At 34.0% G+C, this 18,037-nt stretch overlaps 1 protein-coding gene across 1 annotated transcript in view; it reads left to right on the top strand.

Annotated features, from left to right (window-relative positions):
- Positions 1-727: 727 nt before the first annotated feature.
- Positions 728-18,037, top strand: part of LOC128985409 (uncharacterized) — a 51,013-nt gene continuing 33,703 nt past the window's right edge. The window contains exons 1-4 of the mRNA XM_054404870.1: positions 728-1,057; positions 5,275-5,485; positions 7,651-7,871; positions 13,942-14,071. Of these exons, the coding sequence (XP_054260845.1) occupies positions 773-1,057; positions 5,275-5,485; positions 7,651-7,871; positions 13,942-14,071 (847 nt within the window). The 5' untranslated portion in view covers positions 728-772. The remainder of the gene's footprint in view (positions 1,058-5,274; positions 5,486-7,650; positions 7,872-13,941; positions 14,072-18,037) is intronic.

Genomic DNA, 18,037 nt, shown 5'->3' with positions numbered 1-18,037 from the left:
GACGAATATTTTTTTTATTTACAGACTATTTTTCTAAATTCTAGGCGTGTTAGTACCATTTAAATTGTGGTTTTATAGTGACTTAATATCATATAACACAGTATATATAGTGCAAAAAGGGTAATAGATAAATGTTTGTTAATCAATGATTATAGAATTTTGAGAATTGTATAAGCCTTTTTAGTGATCACTGATGTTCGAGTCAAAATCTTGCGTATTTCTTCACGCCACCCAAGCAATGTTGCCGTAAGACGATTAAAGAAACGGGGAAAATATTAGTACCAGTTCAATTAATGAACACAATACTTGTATAACAACAAAAGACATTTTAGACCACCAAGTCATGTTTTAAAATCTTTACATTTAGTTAGCTTTTTGCCACCTGATTTCGTGAATTTCACACCCTTGAATGTGCCCTTGTTTGCAAGAGTTTTGATCTAGAATATTTGTATACTTGAGTTGGCAGCCCTGACCCTAGTACCGTACATACCCCTAATCGCCTAATCACACTTGACATTCCAACATTTATTTATAACCATTCAATTTCACCCGGAGAAAGTTTGACGTAAACAATACATAATGAGAATGGGCAAATTAAATGCGGAAACGTCGTCGAACGTCGTTGGAAGCAGGGGCGGGTCGGCAAAAGGTCGTAGATAGCGTCCGTGTGAGTGAGAGAGAATGAGTGTTTAGGGGGGAGGGGGGAGGAGAGTGGCTATTCTAGCCTCAGTCATTCTCGTTAGTCTGAGAGAAAACGTGGTGGACGACCAACATGGCCAAGTCTATAACCTCCGTGTGCGCCGTAGTTTGCTCTAGTCAACGGTCCCTTTTTTCAAAAGGGGTCTCAGTGAGGAAAGCGTCGAGTTTCGTTTCCCTCCGGCAAATTTTGAACCGTTCCCGCGTAACCGGACAAAGTGTTAGAAATAACAGCTCGCTAGGAACCTGCACTTCCAGTTTCATCTTGGAATCTCCTCTAGGGCCGACACAGGTTCCTGAAGTAACGTTGTACAACTACATCTGGAAAGACTTCGAGGAGTGGGCTGACAAGCCGGCTATCGTAAGTAAACAATATCAGCTGTTCTGGCTAGTGATTGGGTGGGCAACAATGAACCAGCTGACTGGGAGGTGCGTCAGCCGCCATCATTGTTGTTTTGTGAAAATTGATAAGCACACTGCAAGGATGGCTGAATTTAATTAGCATTATTTACTGCTAATTAAATTCTAGTTAGTTTAATGGATTTGTCATTCTATGAGGAGGTTGGCGTTGACACGATTAAGCCACATCATCAGCTGTTAATTGGTATAAAAAATAGCTTTTCTTAAACCCTGGATTTCGTCCAACAACTGATAAATAGCCTAGATTGTTTGAGATGAATTTTTTGATAAAACCCTAACGCTATGGTAGTATATTAGTAGGCCTATTAACCTTGAATTCATAGATTTATTAGAAAATAATGTTGTACGTCTATCTTAAGTAAAATACTGTATTCAATATTTTATGCCGTCGGAATGAATAAATGAAATAAATGAAATGAAATATGCACACTTTAGGTTTTGTTTAAATAGAAACTTGCTAAATTTAATCATAATTGTTTAGTTCACCTAATAGACAAGTGGTGTCAGAAAAAACATCCCTAATCTAATCAAATTAATAATCAGAAAGCAGGATGTACTTGAAGAGCTTTTGAAGATCTCTATTTGTATTTTACTTATCTGAAACTGAGATAAGAAAATGTAGGTCATGATGAGATCAAGGACCTTCCTGCATTAGCAGCTGTGTATGATCAAAATGTTAATCAAGTAATGATATTGTTTTACTAAATTTTAACGTGGAGGTCAATTTTCAATGTTACTTCATTAATTAACTACGAAACTGTAACTGTACCTAGCTGTCCTTGACCATTGAAGTTGTTTAAGTTGCTAAATAACTAGCATATCCAAACCAGCAATAAAACTGCCAACCATCTTCATCATGTGTTGTCACAGTCAAATTATTCAACAGTTCTGCCAATAAAAAAACATTGCTAATCGGCTAAAATAGTAAATAATATAAGTTTATTCTTGTACAGTTGCAAATGTCTATTTTAATGATTGCATGATCCTCACGCTCTCGTGTTTGTCTGTTTATAGTTACGTGTAAACCATAAAAATAATAGATAATATTTCAATTAATAATAGTTGGATAGAACTAAAGATAAGTGAGATATCTTCTTTTTAGTTGCTTACAGAGATTTTTATTTTAAGATTTTTACTTCAACAATTGTCAGGTTTATAAGAAAAAATTGTAACATTTTTGCAGGTTGGATCACAGGTAATTACAGTATTATAATCAAATTTGAGCTTCAGCTATACAAGCGTGTAATTAAGTACTGGTAATTAACTGTTGAAGAAGTTATTGTAAAGCAATTAAAATACAGTTTTAAATTCCTATTACTGATAAAAACAATAATATAATAGCAGAACGAATGTGTGAATGTACTCTACATTCAAATTCATGTATTTTGGCCTTCAAAGGTTATGGGTACCACAAATGCTATAAACCTAATCTACTGGTAAAACAAAAGTTCTTATCTATCATTAAAAACCAGGAACTTATGATACACTACTTTTGAAACAGAACGAACTATTAACTTTTCAAAGTGTGGATGACAGCACTTCCGTGTGTTATTTTGTAAGTAGACTTTGATATTTGAATGGGAGTTTGGACTGAGATAAGGCACAATCTAACCAAACAAGCGCACAAATTAGCGTATTGACTCTGTTTAACCAGGAAATATTAGGTCACAGCTGATTGTCACCTACATTGGCGTTTTGCCAGCTGTTTTAAATTGTGTCGTAACACTGTGACAGCTGTTGAGCCAGTACTGGATAAGACCTTGAATTGAATCAGCTGACAATGCAAAGTCTGCAAAACCCAACAGTTAGACACAACATTCGTGTGGAAACAGCTGACAAAGCATTCTGATTAAAGCACTGTGTTTAGTATACCATGACAAAACAGTTTCAATGAACTACAGAATATAATCCTAGTAATTATTTTCCACGTGAATTTGTGTCTATTTATTAATTAACTAGTGTACATGTTGCTCGAAATCGAGCAATTGCAAAGAAGTAAAGTAGTTACAGTATTTAAAAACAAATAATTAACTTATTTTAAAACGAATAAAAGTCATAATTTCCGATGAGTTTAAAAGACTCAGCTCATAGATTACGTGACTAACAGTTACATATAATCAACATTTCTAGTAAATATTTGATCATTTTTCAAAAGCTGATCTGGTTTTTTAGTGTATTCTACATATCTTTCCCACTTATAGCCGCATTAGGTGGTCCAGGTTGATCTTCGTCAATGATAATGTAGTCTGCATAGTACTACCCTTTTTCGCTAGTATGTTTACAAATTTCAGTAATTTTTTATAGCGATGACATTTTGTTTACATTACTTAAGAATTGCCTGATTTTCTGCATAACCTCTCTGTCATAATTTTATTTGCTTCAATTGGCATTAATTTGGCTACCTAGTTACTGTTATAACGTAAGTTATATTTACCTGAAAAAAATGCAGAATTGAAAGGCCAAATGTCGTTCAGATGGTTTTTTGTTTCCCTTAAATGTGAATAATGCAAATCCTTCAGTGAAAGTTTTATTAAGGTTTCTTGGATGTAGTCATATTATTTTAAAATCACTTTACTTTTATGAAAACATATATTTAATGTCCTTGCCGTACCAGTTTAATTCAGCCCTAGAGTGTTTTCCTTTGCCAATCATCATAAAGTTAAGTCAGTGTTTACTACAAAATAGTAACACTTTGGCTAACATCCCTGTTCATTGTTTGTAGAAGAAATACAGTACCCTGTTAATTCATTTTTCTTTTTTGGTAAAATATATCAAATTGCCCAGGCTTTCTCGATTTTTTACATTGGAAAAAAAAACGAATGTAAACTAAAGTAGCAAATATTTAATTTCAACCAAATCAGTAAATGTAACCTATGTGTTTCGTTGAATTGGAAAATAAATAACAGCAATTAAATTATACAGCTGATCAAAATGTAAACAATTATGTTCTTCATAAGGATAACATGGGAACTTTCAAAGCCACTGGGGCGGAGCCCAAGGGGCTTTTTCAAAAATGTAAGGCCAGTTTGCAAATCTACGCGACACGCTCTTTCCAATGAGACGTCAATGGATAAAATCGGTTAAGAAATGGCGAAGGAGTTCAACCGACAAAGTTTCATGTAGCGTATTAATTATATAGATTATGTACTTACAATTATTATAAATGTGGTAGCCTATTTAAAACATAGCCCAATTATGTTAACACTTTTAATTAAAGTTATAAGGACAGTACTGACAAAGAATTCTGATAATTTGCATGTCATAAGAATAGCTGTTTCCAAACTTAGTAATTAAGTCCTTAATTGGCCGTTTTATTGAACGTTAAATCCAAAGGGATAATCTAGTGTAGGTATGGTAAATAAAAAAGACATTTCAGAAAATATGATTAAGACTAGGAGCTAAGAAAAGCTTATTAGGAGATGAGCATTAGGTCTACTGCAGATGTTTTGGTTTAATCAAGCTGAGATTGTGACATTTCAGGGGGTTTTAGTGTGTAGTGGTACTAAATAAAGCATATCAAAATATGGTTCCCTATCCGTATTTTTGTAAAAAAAAACCTTTTTTTTTTGGTCCTCTTCCTCTATACCAGGTACATAACAGCCATAGTCTTTTCTCACAGTTAAATATTATTTACACTGAAAATAAGTACCATACAGCTAAGCCCCTGAAAATCCATTCAGACTCGTTAAGCGATATAGAGCGAGTTTACTTACTTACTTAATGCGCGTTTATCTGTTTTGGGCACCTAAAAGTATTTAATTTTAGGATAAGATAAAAGAGTAATAAATAATTCATAACTTACCTTACATTAAATTTTGCATCCTTAATTTTGAACATCCCCAAAAATAAGATTTATCCTGTCTGGAGGACAAATTTGCCACTAAAATGTGTGAAACGTGTTCTATAAAAAAAGTATAGGATATTATATAGGTCTAGTTTGTAGAGTGATAAACTAAATTAATAATTTTAACAAGCTGTTGTAACCATTTTTTTTATATTTTAAACTTCTCCAAGTTTTGTTCTAGGGTGTCTGTTAAAAGGTTATACTAAACCAAAAACTTCTTCAGAGAACCCCCAAAAATCACCTAAGGTTAAAAAAACAAATTTACTATGTATTTTCAAATTTTTGTAAACCAAAATATATTAATTTCTTTCTAGACATGTGGCAGCAGTGGGCGCAGCTACACGTTTGGCGAGGCAAGGTTTATCTCTCACGCCTTTGCAACTGCTTTAATTCAGCGTCTGCAGCTGAAGAAAGGCGATGTGGTCGGACTTCTCATGCCTAACGTGCCCGAATATGTGTTTGCTATCCACGGAGCATTGGAGGCCGGACTTACAGTCACTTTCGTTAACCCTCTTTACACATCCGGTAAGTCGGTATGCTACAAGACAGGATCATTTATTGTAAAACCTGGTCCTCATATGGTAAGAAACTGTTATCAAACACCCAGTAATGGTAGTTTTTAACTTACCCTATTGTATTTTTGCAAAAGAAAATCAAAATGGCACACCATTGAAATTTTAGATGCGTTCATAACTCAAATTAAAGGTGAACTTAGTAAATCAGCAATGTAGGATCATCCTCTCCCTCCTTGATCAATTGTTTTTGGAACAACTTTGGAAGTTAAATTCTGATGCTAGAGCTAGATATATCTGCTGAATATAAATAATAAAGATGGGACTTATGTTGTGCTATGGCACGTTCGTCTTATGGAGCTGGAAGAGGGATTGGGAGGGGTAGAAAATGATGATGAGGGATCATTTAGGTTTCAGTTTTGGTATCCCATCGGTGAAAAATTAGACACTTGATACCAAGCCCTAATATCTTGATAAAATCTGTGTAGCTTATCAGCTGATTTCATGAAAATATGTTTTATCAGCTGTTTGTACAAAATGGGGAAGTTATCATGTAAATTATTAACAATAAGGACAATATGAGGAATACAGACTAATTCCAATAATATTATAGGATTTAAATATTGAGCCTCTTGTACTATTGGAAATAATTATACAGAACCCAAGACTTAATTACTATTACACCCCCTGAAATACCATTTTTATACCATTTTTACCAGCACTAGCTGGCCCGACAAGACGTCGTCCTGTCCTAACGTGGTTTTATGTCAATGCTCGTTCATTTTCAAGATGAGCTCGTGCGCATGGCTCAATCACGTCCAGGTTGAAGTTTGTTCGCTACGCTTACTTACTTTAAGGTTGGAGCTCGTTCGCTGCGCTCACCTTCCTTCAGGTTTAGCTCGTTCACTACGCTAACTCGCCTCCAGTTGAAGTTCGTTCGCTACGCTCACTCACCTTATGGTTGCAAATTAGCTGTTGTCATAAATTTAAAAAAATAATAGTGCTGCACCCTGTTGGTAAACCTATTAACTTTTCAATGCTATTGAACATCACAGAATCAAATTGTTTAGTTGAACCAGCTGTTAAGATTCTTTAATTCCATTTAAATATGAGTACTCATAAGATTTACATGGGAAACTCCATTGGGGTGGAGCCCTTTTGACGGATCTGCACCAAACTTCACACAAACCATCCTTGAATAATGCCTAATAATGCCTGAAAGTTTCATTACAATCTTTTGAGCGGTTTCGGAGTCGATAAAGGGCAAACAAACAAACATACATTGGATTTTATATATATAGATTTGCCTCCTGGACTGATTTATGGCAATATAATAGCTATTTACCTTACAAGTGTAGTAAGAGCGTTTTTACATCACGCAGGTGAATGTCGTGCAACGAGCGGAAGCGAGTTGCATAATTTACCAAAGTGATGTAAACACGCTCTTGCGTAACATTTAACGTACAAGATTTTACCTGACCCGACAATATACAGGAGGTTACGAACAATATTTTTCATTATCCATTTCACTCATCTTCTAACAGGAACGTTCATTTACAAACAAAAGCTAGGTTAGGATAATTCTTCAAAACATAACAATAAAATTCAAGCGCACAGCTGATTTCTAGCGTTGAACGTCGTTGGCTCCAAAGAGGTATATTTTTTAAGTTAAGCACTCAATGTTATTTAAATGGGTTTCATTACATCACCGAGTGAGTTTTTTTCAACTTTACATCACTCGAGAAGTAACGAAGCTATATACATCACGCTTGGGATAGGCGAGTTTAACATGGCGGGTTAGGTAAAATAGGTTTATTACCTTAAGTCGTCAATTCTAGTTTAGTATTGGGCAACTAGTTTCAAAACAGTTGTTTAATTTTCAAAATTCTTGTCATCATTCATAAAATTATTTGAACACATTGTTGTTGTCAATACACAGAAATATAGCATTTAATACACTCCAACACTGAGTTAACATAAAATAATGCACAACCATAATTACGATTGATGTTTTAGTAAATTTTCCTTTATTGGATATCACTGTGCAATAAAACAGAAATACTTAAGTTACCGGTACCTCTCATACAAATATATGGAATAAAACATTATGTTATTGGATAACCGTTATTAATGTGAACTCCCTCATTACCCTTCACGTCAACAAAATCCCTTTTTCAGGGGAGATCCTTCGTCAGTTTGAGAATGCCAACGTCAAATGTTGCGTCACAATTCCGCAGCTGTTCCCAGTCATGGAAGGCATCGGACCCAAGCTGAAGGGCTACAAAGGCACCATCATTGTTGGGGGAGAGACGGATCAGACTAACCGAATCTTCGGCTTCAAGGACATCGTCACATCGGCTAAGCCTAACGTTATCCTGCCTGAGATTGACCCCAATCATGTAAGTAGAGTGTATTTCACTACGTTCACTGCAGAAAATAATTAATGACTGCCTTTTTTGGAGATTCTACCTGGTGGATCACCCGAATTCATAGTTGAGTGAACCTTGACTAAAATCTGATTTAGCTTAAGGAAGTTCGTCTTTCAGACTTTATTTTTTTATTAAACGGTAGGGCACATTTTAATCTGAAATTATATCTGCCAATGAAGCAAAAAGTATATTTATATTATAAACTGCAGATAAAATAGTAATAGAAGTCTTTGAGGATTTAATTTACCAAACAGTTTTTCACAAATATTAAAAACGTCATTGAATAGTCAAATCGGATACCTCTTGTTTGTGTATTTTGATTTGTTGATTTTATCAAGTTTATAATACAATTAAAGCCAAACATTTACTGAGTAATTTAAGACCAGAAAGAACTTGGTGAAGTATTAACAGGCCGAGATATAAATATTTTAATACTAACAGATTTCTAAAAAGTTAAACTTAATTTTGTGTTTTGGTTCGTAGCTGGTCTCTAACTTGTTTGAATTTAATGATCAATAGCTCAAATGGAAGCCCTTATATATTGATGAATTTGTTTAGGCTAAAACAAACTGCAAGCCTTAAGAACTGGAGATATAAAAAAAAATTTTTTTTTAATAATTAAATTATGAAACGTCCGTAAGAAATGTATGTGGGGGAGAGTTTTTGTTTGAATATATCTTTAAAACAAAAAGATATTTTCTAAAACGGATTTTGGCTCTGAAATCGGCATGAAAATCTAGTTAATAATGATGTGTCACAACACTATCATTGCATTTAAAAAAATATGTTTATATCCAATATGGCAAATCCAAGATGGTGGCCATAAACATGTTCCCTATCAAAATGAAGTACTAACCACCCAATAAATATTAGCGGTGGTTACAAGTCAATATCTAAAAAAATTTGCATAAAAATGCATGTGCAAACTTGTTTAAAACAATTTGTCCAATGTTGGGAAAATCTGTCATTTTTAATCATGATTTTAGGGGTTTTCCTGTGGACCGATTTTTGGCAACTTTTAGTATGTCACTCTGCAGATCCAACACTACAAAATAAAACCATAAAACGTTTTCTTGCAATTTTTGTAAGGTCATATCCTATATTTGTTTGACTATAACATATTTGTATTATTAACAAAACTAAAAAAATACCTCACAATAATTAATTTACTTAGTTATTACAGCAATTTAACATTTACACCCAATCAATTGCCCTGATAATTGGTTTTCAACATCTAGCTAAGATTCCTTGAATTCTAGGGATGAAACTCTGCAAATAGCCACATTAGCATTTTTATTGATAACAGAGATTAAACTAAAATTGAAACTGACAGCATTTTGCTTCCCTCCCAACGCACTTGTTTACCAAAACCAGACATATACAACATATCTGCTGAGTTAAAAGTTTAATAGAACAAATCTTTCCTCTTCAAAAGGAGTTAAATAAAACTAAGTTGTTATTTTTTATAATTTAAGTAAAACACAGTGCAACATAATCTGCCGATAAACAGAGAGAGTATAAACAAATGTAAGGGATTTATCATTATAATGGATCATGTGGAAAAAACAATAGATTTCTGTAAATTGACTACTATCACTGAGTAGATTATTTTTCCTCTGAAAAAGTTTTCCTACCCAGCTAAAATTGCTGTAAAAGTTCTCAGTAAAATAAGGTGAGAGTGTACAAAAATCTAACTGAAATGCAGAGCCTAGGGACCTTTGTACAACCCAAATATAAGTTGTTGGAAGAGTTCCATTTGCTGAAGCATCCAATTTTTTAAAGCAAGAGTGAAAGTTTTAAAAAAACATACTGTTAGGACCATTTTCTGAAATTTTTCAACTATCTCCAAATTTTTAACCAACTGTAATTATCAAATTCAAAAAGCATTTTATTTACAACAAAGTTGATTTATACGTTCCTTATAAAACTGCAGTAAGAGTTTTGGATCTATGATCAAGAAACTAAACAAGTACCCAACTATTATTTTGAACCATATAGTGAAGAGCAGACAACCGCCTCCGTCAAAGCTCATCGGCAAGATGTTCCAGTTTATCAGTATCTTAAGTTTGACAGACTAGTCCAGGCAACGAATGCTAAAAAAAAGGGTATAGAGGGAAATGTTTGGAACACAATTTCTGACTTCGTAACTTTGTTTAGTATAGTTAGGAGGTTAACATACCAAAAGTCCCCGCCTTTAGCCCTTGTGCTGTGGGGGAGGGGGGGGCTTGAAGGTACCATTTTTCGGTTTTTGCTGATATCTCGGAAACGATGCGTCCAAGCGAAATTATGCCAATATACAAAATGAAAGGTTATTAAATTTCCAGAAAGTTTGTAATTTACCATTTTTTGATATCTTGTATAGTTTTCGTGTTATTTGCTATCAAAAGTTTTTAAATTTGGAAAAATAAATTTTTTCTCATGTTTTTTGTTCTTTTTGACAAGTTGCCTCTCAAACTATGCACCCAAAAAATAAATGCTGGACATAGGGTTGTAGAGAATTAAATTCCCTTCAATAATATATATGACTTTACTAGTTTACCTCCTTCCGTTCAGATGTTAAAGCAAATTAACCGTCAGTATAAAAAAATTAAATTTAATTAAAATTTAAGAAAATTAAAATCTAGTGTTGAGCAAGGAATTTGAAGTCTTGCAACAGCTGTTGACTACTTAATATTTCAGTTTATCACCTTACAAAGTCAACTAATTGGTTGGTATATTCACTATCATGTAGCTAAGGTAAGTGATGGGCGTCTAAAAATAGCACAGATACACTACCCGTGTAGCACAGATGGTTGGGCCAACGTTGGCCAACTGTGGGACAGTTGGTCGATGGTTGGTTGGAGCTTCCACAACCAACCAACCGTTGTCCAACTGTATATCTCGTAGTTGGGCCAACCAATATTTACAACTGTGGACCAACATTGGTTCATTGTTAATGAAATACATTAATATGCATTGCTGGGTATCATACATCAAGCCAACCGTTGTCCAACCGTTTTTCACTCCGTTGGACCAACAAAAGATACTTTTGTTGGACCAACAATGGTCCATAGTTGAGTTTACACGACTTTCATTCTCTGGGTCTAGCTTTCACAACATAATTATAATAAAATATCTGGTTTTACAATACCTTTATCAGTTCCAAAAGTTTCCAAAAGTTTTTGGAACTGATAAAGGTATTGTAAAACCAGATATTTTATATATTACAGTTCCGGCGCTACAACAATGAATTTTAATAATTTTAATAATGCAAATATTTTTTAAATTAATATTCTTTAACTTATTTGCAACAATTTAAGGGGAAAGAGTAATTAATCATATAACAGGCAACTATAATAGCATTAACAATCTAACGGTAATTAATTAATCATTCAAATACCAGTATCCTCTCTAACTCAAAAAAAAAAAACTACTTATGATGCCTTAACAGATTAACAGAATCATATTATACTGTGTAGTATCAAAAATGTTTGAAGTATTGCGACCATTGCAACTGTCGGCTACTCTTTCACCACTTGAAAACTCTCTATATCAGCAATCACAGATAGCTCAGTGGTAAAGTAAGAGGCTCAAGTCGATGGACCCGGGTTCGAGACCCGTCTGGGCCAAAAAAATTTTGTTCTAGTTTTTTTCAAAATTTGTTTTTATGAACTATTTAATCAATTTACTCAACTAATAATTATGCTTTTCGTACTAAATCTTTATTATTTTGTGTGAAATAAAACGGTTGGACAATGGTTGGCTGGAAAACAGTTTAAAGAGGTGACATTTCTACCGTTGGCCAACTGTGTGGCTCCACAATTTACCAACGTTGGCCCAACCATCTGTGCTACATGGGTAGAAAATATATACTTGTGGGCTGCCTAACCAGCTTCCTCACACTTGATGATCTAGCTAGACTATTGTAGTGGGAAAATATGGTGTTATAACCATGTTTAGGCATATAAGAGTGTCTATATGACACTGGAAACCAATCACAACCATAAAATTGAAACCAAGACAATTGACATGTTTAATTAGGAATTAACATAAAACATTACATTAGTGAGTAGCCTTAGCCTACTATTGAATCAATTCAGCCTTGCTATCTTAGTTTGGAAAGGACTACCATCCTCATAATCGTTTTTATCCTCTTATTCTCTAAGAAAGAAGGTAAGGGACATCTTTTTCTGGCACCATAAACTATCTTAACAAGGATTAGATGATATTTTGAACGCGATTCTACTGGATGTGACAAAAAATCTTCAGCATTTGAGAAAAGCAAGGTTGCGAAGTTGTATCTGAATTCCCCAGTGGCCCAAAATGCATCATCTGTCTTTCACGCCCCCTCTCCAACACCACCCAAATAAAAAAGGTAGGGAAAATGTACATCTTGATTTGATATGGGCTTCAGCGAGAGAGGTATCGTGCACTTCAACTCCAATCTATACAGGTAGAAGTCAATTTTTAAATCGATGGTCTCCATCAAGCCTTCGATGGACGCCCATCTCTTGTCTTCCTCCGACTGATGGTGCTTTCAAACATCGTTTCCTATCATGTACATTCCAAAAGGTTCAGCTGTGGCTGGGAAATAACCTGCCTTCTCTTATGTAAGAGTGGAAAAGAATAATAAAAACTCTGTAGTAACAGAGTACACTCAGCATGAAACTACACTGAAGGATATCCTCAAAATTGTTTTCTGCCTATGCACATAAAACTGTACTCGTGCAAAATCAGGTAGCAAAAAAGCAAGCCTAAAATAAGTATGCCAAAAATGTCAAAATGTTGTCCCTGGGAAAGATGACTAAGAATATGAAGAAAAACAGTATACCTATTTCCAAAATAGGTCCGATGGAGAAAAAAAGGATACAAATGATGAGGATGGTAGTCCTTATTAAAATAAGATAGCAAGGGATAGAATAGTAGGCTACTTACTGATGCAATTTTTTATATTAATTCATTCAAATATGTAATTTATCTTTGTTTAAATTTAATGGTTGTGATTGGTTTCCAGTGTCATATAGACACTTTTATATGCATTAACATGGTTATAACACCATATTTTCCCATTACAATAAACTAGCTAGATCATCAAGTGTGAGGAAGCTGGTTAGGCAGCCCACAAGTATATATTTTCTATAGGGTATCTGTGCCATTTTTAGACGCCCATCACTCACCTTAGCTACTTGATAGTGAATGTTCCAACCAATTAGTAATGTAAGGTGATAAATTAAAATATATTAAGTAGTCAACAGCTGTTGCAAGACTGCAAATTCCTTGCTCAACACTAGATTTTAATTTTCTTAAATTTTAATTAAATTTAATTTTTTTATACTGACAGTTAATTTGCTTTAAAATCTGAACGGAAGGAGGTAAACTAGTAAAGTCATATATATTATTGAAGGGAATTTAATTCTCTACAACCCTATGCCCAGCATTTATTTTTTGGGTGCATAGTTTGAGAGGCAACTTGTCAAAAAGAACAAAAAACATGAGGAAAAAATGTATTTTTCCAAATTTACAAACTTTGGATGGCAAATAACACAAAAACCATACAAGATATCAAAAAATAGTAAATCATAAACTTGTTGGAAATTTAATAAGCTTTCATTTTGTATATTAGCATAATTTCGCTTGGACGCATGGTTTCCGAGATATTAGCCAAAAACCGAAAAATGGTACCTTCAAGCCCCCCCCCTCCCCCACAGCACAAGGGCTAGAGGCGGGGACTTTTGGTATGTTAACCTCCTAACTATACTAAACAAAGTTACGAAGTCAGAAATTGTGTTCCAAAAATTTCCCTCTATATCCTTTCGTTGCCTGGACTAGACTGTGAAGTACAATTGAATGTGTTAAAACACCTCAATGTGGCTACTCAACAAAAAACATTGTCTGCCCCTGATTGGTCAAAAATAAGTTTGTGAAAGATTCACATTCAAATTAAATACATGACTTGGTCTTTAGACTTGTCCAATGCAGATTTGTGAGTATACACTTGTTGTATTGATATTCAGCATGAAACGCTCATCTGTGTGTTGTTACTGATTTATGTTGTACATAGGTTGCTCTGCTACCCTACTCCAGTGGGACTACAGGGATGCCCAAGGGTGTTATGTTGACTCACAAGAACTGTATTGCCAGTCTAGAAGCCTGCAACCACCCAGAAATCGTCAACCACACCCCTACCTCAGGTGAGCCGACCATTCAGATAAAACAAACTTTGAGACATTTCATTACCTTAGGTCTTGCCAGATTAGATAATTTGACTTGGTAATAAATTGAACTTTCATTTACCTTGAGGTAAATTGTTTATTTCTCATAACTTTCTGTTACCTACATGTTATATTTGTAATGAATATGAAACTTTTACATCAGAAGAATCAGGTCATAAAAAACCGTAATTTATAATAATTAAATAGGTCCCAATGTACTGATTATATATTTCTATAAGGCATCAATTTGATTTTTAATGCAAGAATAACCGCTTTTGTGTACAGAATCGTTAAATTTATCCAAAATGTATCACTATTTTCCAAAAAGGTGGTGCATAAGACATTGTTAGAGTTTCTGTTTAAGATAAGGCTAAATATTTTCTTGAAAAAGTAAAATCTGTACAGTTTATAAGAATAGTGAAAAAAGGCAACATAGAATGAGATAACAATTACCCCACTGTAAAGTACATAGTTTTAAAAAGAGAGTGTAACATTTGTTGTAAGCCGTGTTTACAAAAGGCCAGTAGACAGGCAGGTTACATAGCACCTTACCTGCCTCTAGTGTATTTCAAGTTACTTCAGGCAGATAACCTGCCCGCTTTGTGTAATCATGGCTATATGGCAAACTGTCATTCATATTTAGCTTGTAGATGGATTGCTCAGCACAAGTTTTCTTATTGTTCTAGTGATAGTGTTATATCACAATCAGCTGATAAATTGTACTAGTGAACTTTGTCCATTCTTTATCAGTAGTGAGTGTTCTTTTCTAGGTTACTGAACAAAGATTGGTTCATACCTTTGTTTGTTGTGCATAGATAAGCTTTTATCTGATTTAATTAAATCACTTATCAGTACTGAATCATTGGATTAATCATGCAAACATTTTGATTAAAACCCCATTGTTATTGAAACTTCAATAATGACCAGTATTATTTACAAATACATTGATTGGCAAGTGGGTTTGGGTATCACATGTTTTACCAAAATGCCTTCTTCTATAATACAATAAAGGGGATTTCTGTAACAGCTCTTTATCACCTGTCCTACATAACCAATTTTTAAAACTGAAGTGTTTATGACTTGACGCCCCCTGACACTGGGACGAACAGTCATTTAAAAAAAATCTCGCCTTCTGAGGTTACAGCTTTAAGGGTCCGCAGGACATCGACTCGGAAATCTCAGCTCGGGCTTCAGTAGCTATGTTGCGCCATTGAAAAGCGCCGTGAGAAGCGCTTGCAGACGTTCACGGCAACTGCCTTTGTAAACTATACCCATACATGCTAGTAAAAAAATGAGTGGGGTTTTACAGAACAAAGAACAATCTATGCGTCTCTGGTTTTAGAATTTTAAAGTAACAATTCTATGAGTTAAAGCAGTTTAAAATTGCCGTTTTTCGTCTACATTCAAAGAAAAGATTTTCAGGCTTTATGGTACGATATTAAAACTATTGAAGCCACAACAATCTAGATAATTTAACCCTAGCAGTGGCCAATGTTGGAAGTGGGGAATTAGATAGTGTATTTTTTCGGTAAAGTGAAAAAAATAAAAAAATTAGAATTTTTCTTTTTGAATTTTCAAAAGCAGCCTCGGCAAAATTTTCTACAGATTTTTTATGGGAAATTCATTATATACATTTTGTAGACAATCTAATTCTTTACATAGAAATATATAACATGTTAGGGCAATAACAAACGGAGAACTGAAAAAATTGAAAACCGTAGGCCTACAGCTTGTGTTGTAAAAAGTTATATATGTGTATACGGTACTATTAATGATATATACATGTTTGTAGAGCTTGTAAAGTAAGGAATCCAAAAAAGTCATAAAGTTTATGGTAAAAATAATTTTTTTATTTATAAATAAAATAATGTTTTTGTGTTTTAGCGATTTTGTGAAAAAAATTCATAGAATTTAGTATAAAACTTTTGTACCGAATGTTTTAGCGAATTTCCCTATAGGGAAGTAGCTATTACCGTAGGTCTCATGGTAAGACCTAAGCCCGGGACCGATTAACTTTTTCATTTTGATATCCCCAGAGGCCAAAAACACCATTTGTTCAAATTTTTAGATATCTATATATAGATATATATATATATATGTGTCCATCCGCACGATAACTTGAGTAATTTTTGTCCGATTTTGATAAAATTTGGTTTGAAGGTGTAAGGCGGGATAAACTTGAATGAATTCGTGAACCAGCATGATCGGACTATGGGAACGGGGGTTTATGGGGGGTTTTATGGGGTAAAAATAGGTTTTTCCCATTTTTTACCCTAAAAACACAAAATTTCACAATTTATTTTCAAACCATTTTGTAGAGCTTAAAAAAACAAATAAATTAGGATATTGAAGCGTTATTATGCGCCTAACTGTTACGGAGAAAATTCAAAAAAATTTTAATTTTAAAATTCCCATGTTATTCTTATGGAGAATACGTCAACTGTTGTAGTTTGCTTGTTTATGAACATATTTTGATAAAATTTGGAAAATACATTAATTTCTTACTAAACCACAGTACCTTTTAACATTTTACATTAAAAAAAAAAAACTTTAACCCTCCCTGTTGCAGCAAACCTAAGTACTCATTAAACTAATTCTGTTTAAATAGGGAATAAATGTGATATTTTTAAGGAGACATTTTAGTTTAAATCCAATCAGGCAAATTGAAATTCGCTAAGTCTGCAGGTTTGCTGCGGCGGGGGTATTTACTTCAAACAAACATAATCATCTTGTAGTGTATTCAATTACCTAAATAAAAATGTATAACACGTTGGGTAACAATTTTTTTTTTACCTGTTAGGGGCATAATAATATAAATAGGCCTAAACAGAAAACCGCAGAATACAACCGCAAGAAAAATACAACCTCTTATAAACACAATTTCACACTATTCAGTAAATATTCATGCATAATAAAATCCATGAATATTACTGTTATATACAGTACACACACATTTCTCTAACAATACGAAATAATAACGAATTTAGTAATAAATCGCAGATAAAACGAGAGCGAAAACTCACCAGCAACAACACGCAATGGCGAATACAAGGCACTTTGTGTATGAGACCTTGACAGTAGTGACACACTTTCGTCGTCTTAGTGAGAGAAAACGGAAATAATAACCCTGAGCACAGGGCTGCCACTATCATAAGCTACATTTCTTCCTCTTCAAAATTACATATTATATGACTAATAATAATAACTTACACTGTATGTCATTCGTATTTTCCGTACTAGCGTATTACACTGGTTGGCCATTTGTTATAAATTTTGAAAACATCTGTTTTCATAAAATCGTACACTGTTGTGCAATCAATATTTCGTTCTAAATATCAATACCACAATGAAGATAAAATCAAAGGCTATCCAGTGGTACCACCCGCAACATCCCAAGACGAAAATTACCCAACCAGGGTAATGCGAAACAAGTCGTGTTTTGACAGTTCCCAAGTGTCAGCTGCAAAAGTCATGCCGCGCCAAAAATTCATTTGATTTATAATCGTTGTGACATTGTTATATACCTGCTACAGGGTTTGTTTATATAATAAAATAAAAGTTCAGAATGTGATCTTTCGAATGGTATATACAGGGTGTTCATTTTAAAACTTTCCATATCTGTTGTGTGCAAAGGTAAGGCTTTTAACACTTGTTTGTTCTCATTTCCACCTAATTTGGACATGCCAAATCCAATAAAATTATTTTCAATTTTGAAAAATGTCCCAAAAGGGCCCAATTTGGGGGGTAGGGGTGTTTTTTGAGAAATTTTCAAATGTAAACATGGGTTGTGTGATACATCAATTTAAAGGTCTAATCACCCCGATCATTTTGGTGCAAAAAAAGTTTAATTATCTTTAACCGTATTTACAGGGTGGGTCAACACGTTTTAAAAAAGGACTTTGAAGTTAAGTACCGTATTACCCTAACTAATGAACGGAACAGCGC

The sequence above is a fragment of the Macrosteles quadrilineatus genome, unplaced genomic scaffold (assembly GCF_028750875.1).
Source record: "Macrosteles quadrilineatus isolate MER2022 unplaced genomic scaffold, UCM_ALF_1.0 Scaffold_2__2_contigs__length_208266976, whole genome shotgun sequence".
In the NCBI taxonomy this organism is placed as follows: domain Eukaryota; kingdom Metazoa; phylum Arthropoda; class Insecta; order Hemiptera; family Cicadellidae; genus Macrosteles; species Macrosteles quadrilineatus.
This window is presented reverse-complemented; position numbering and strand designations above follow the sequence as displayed.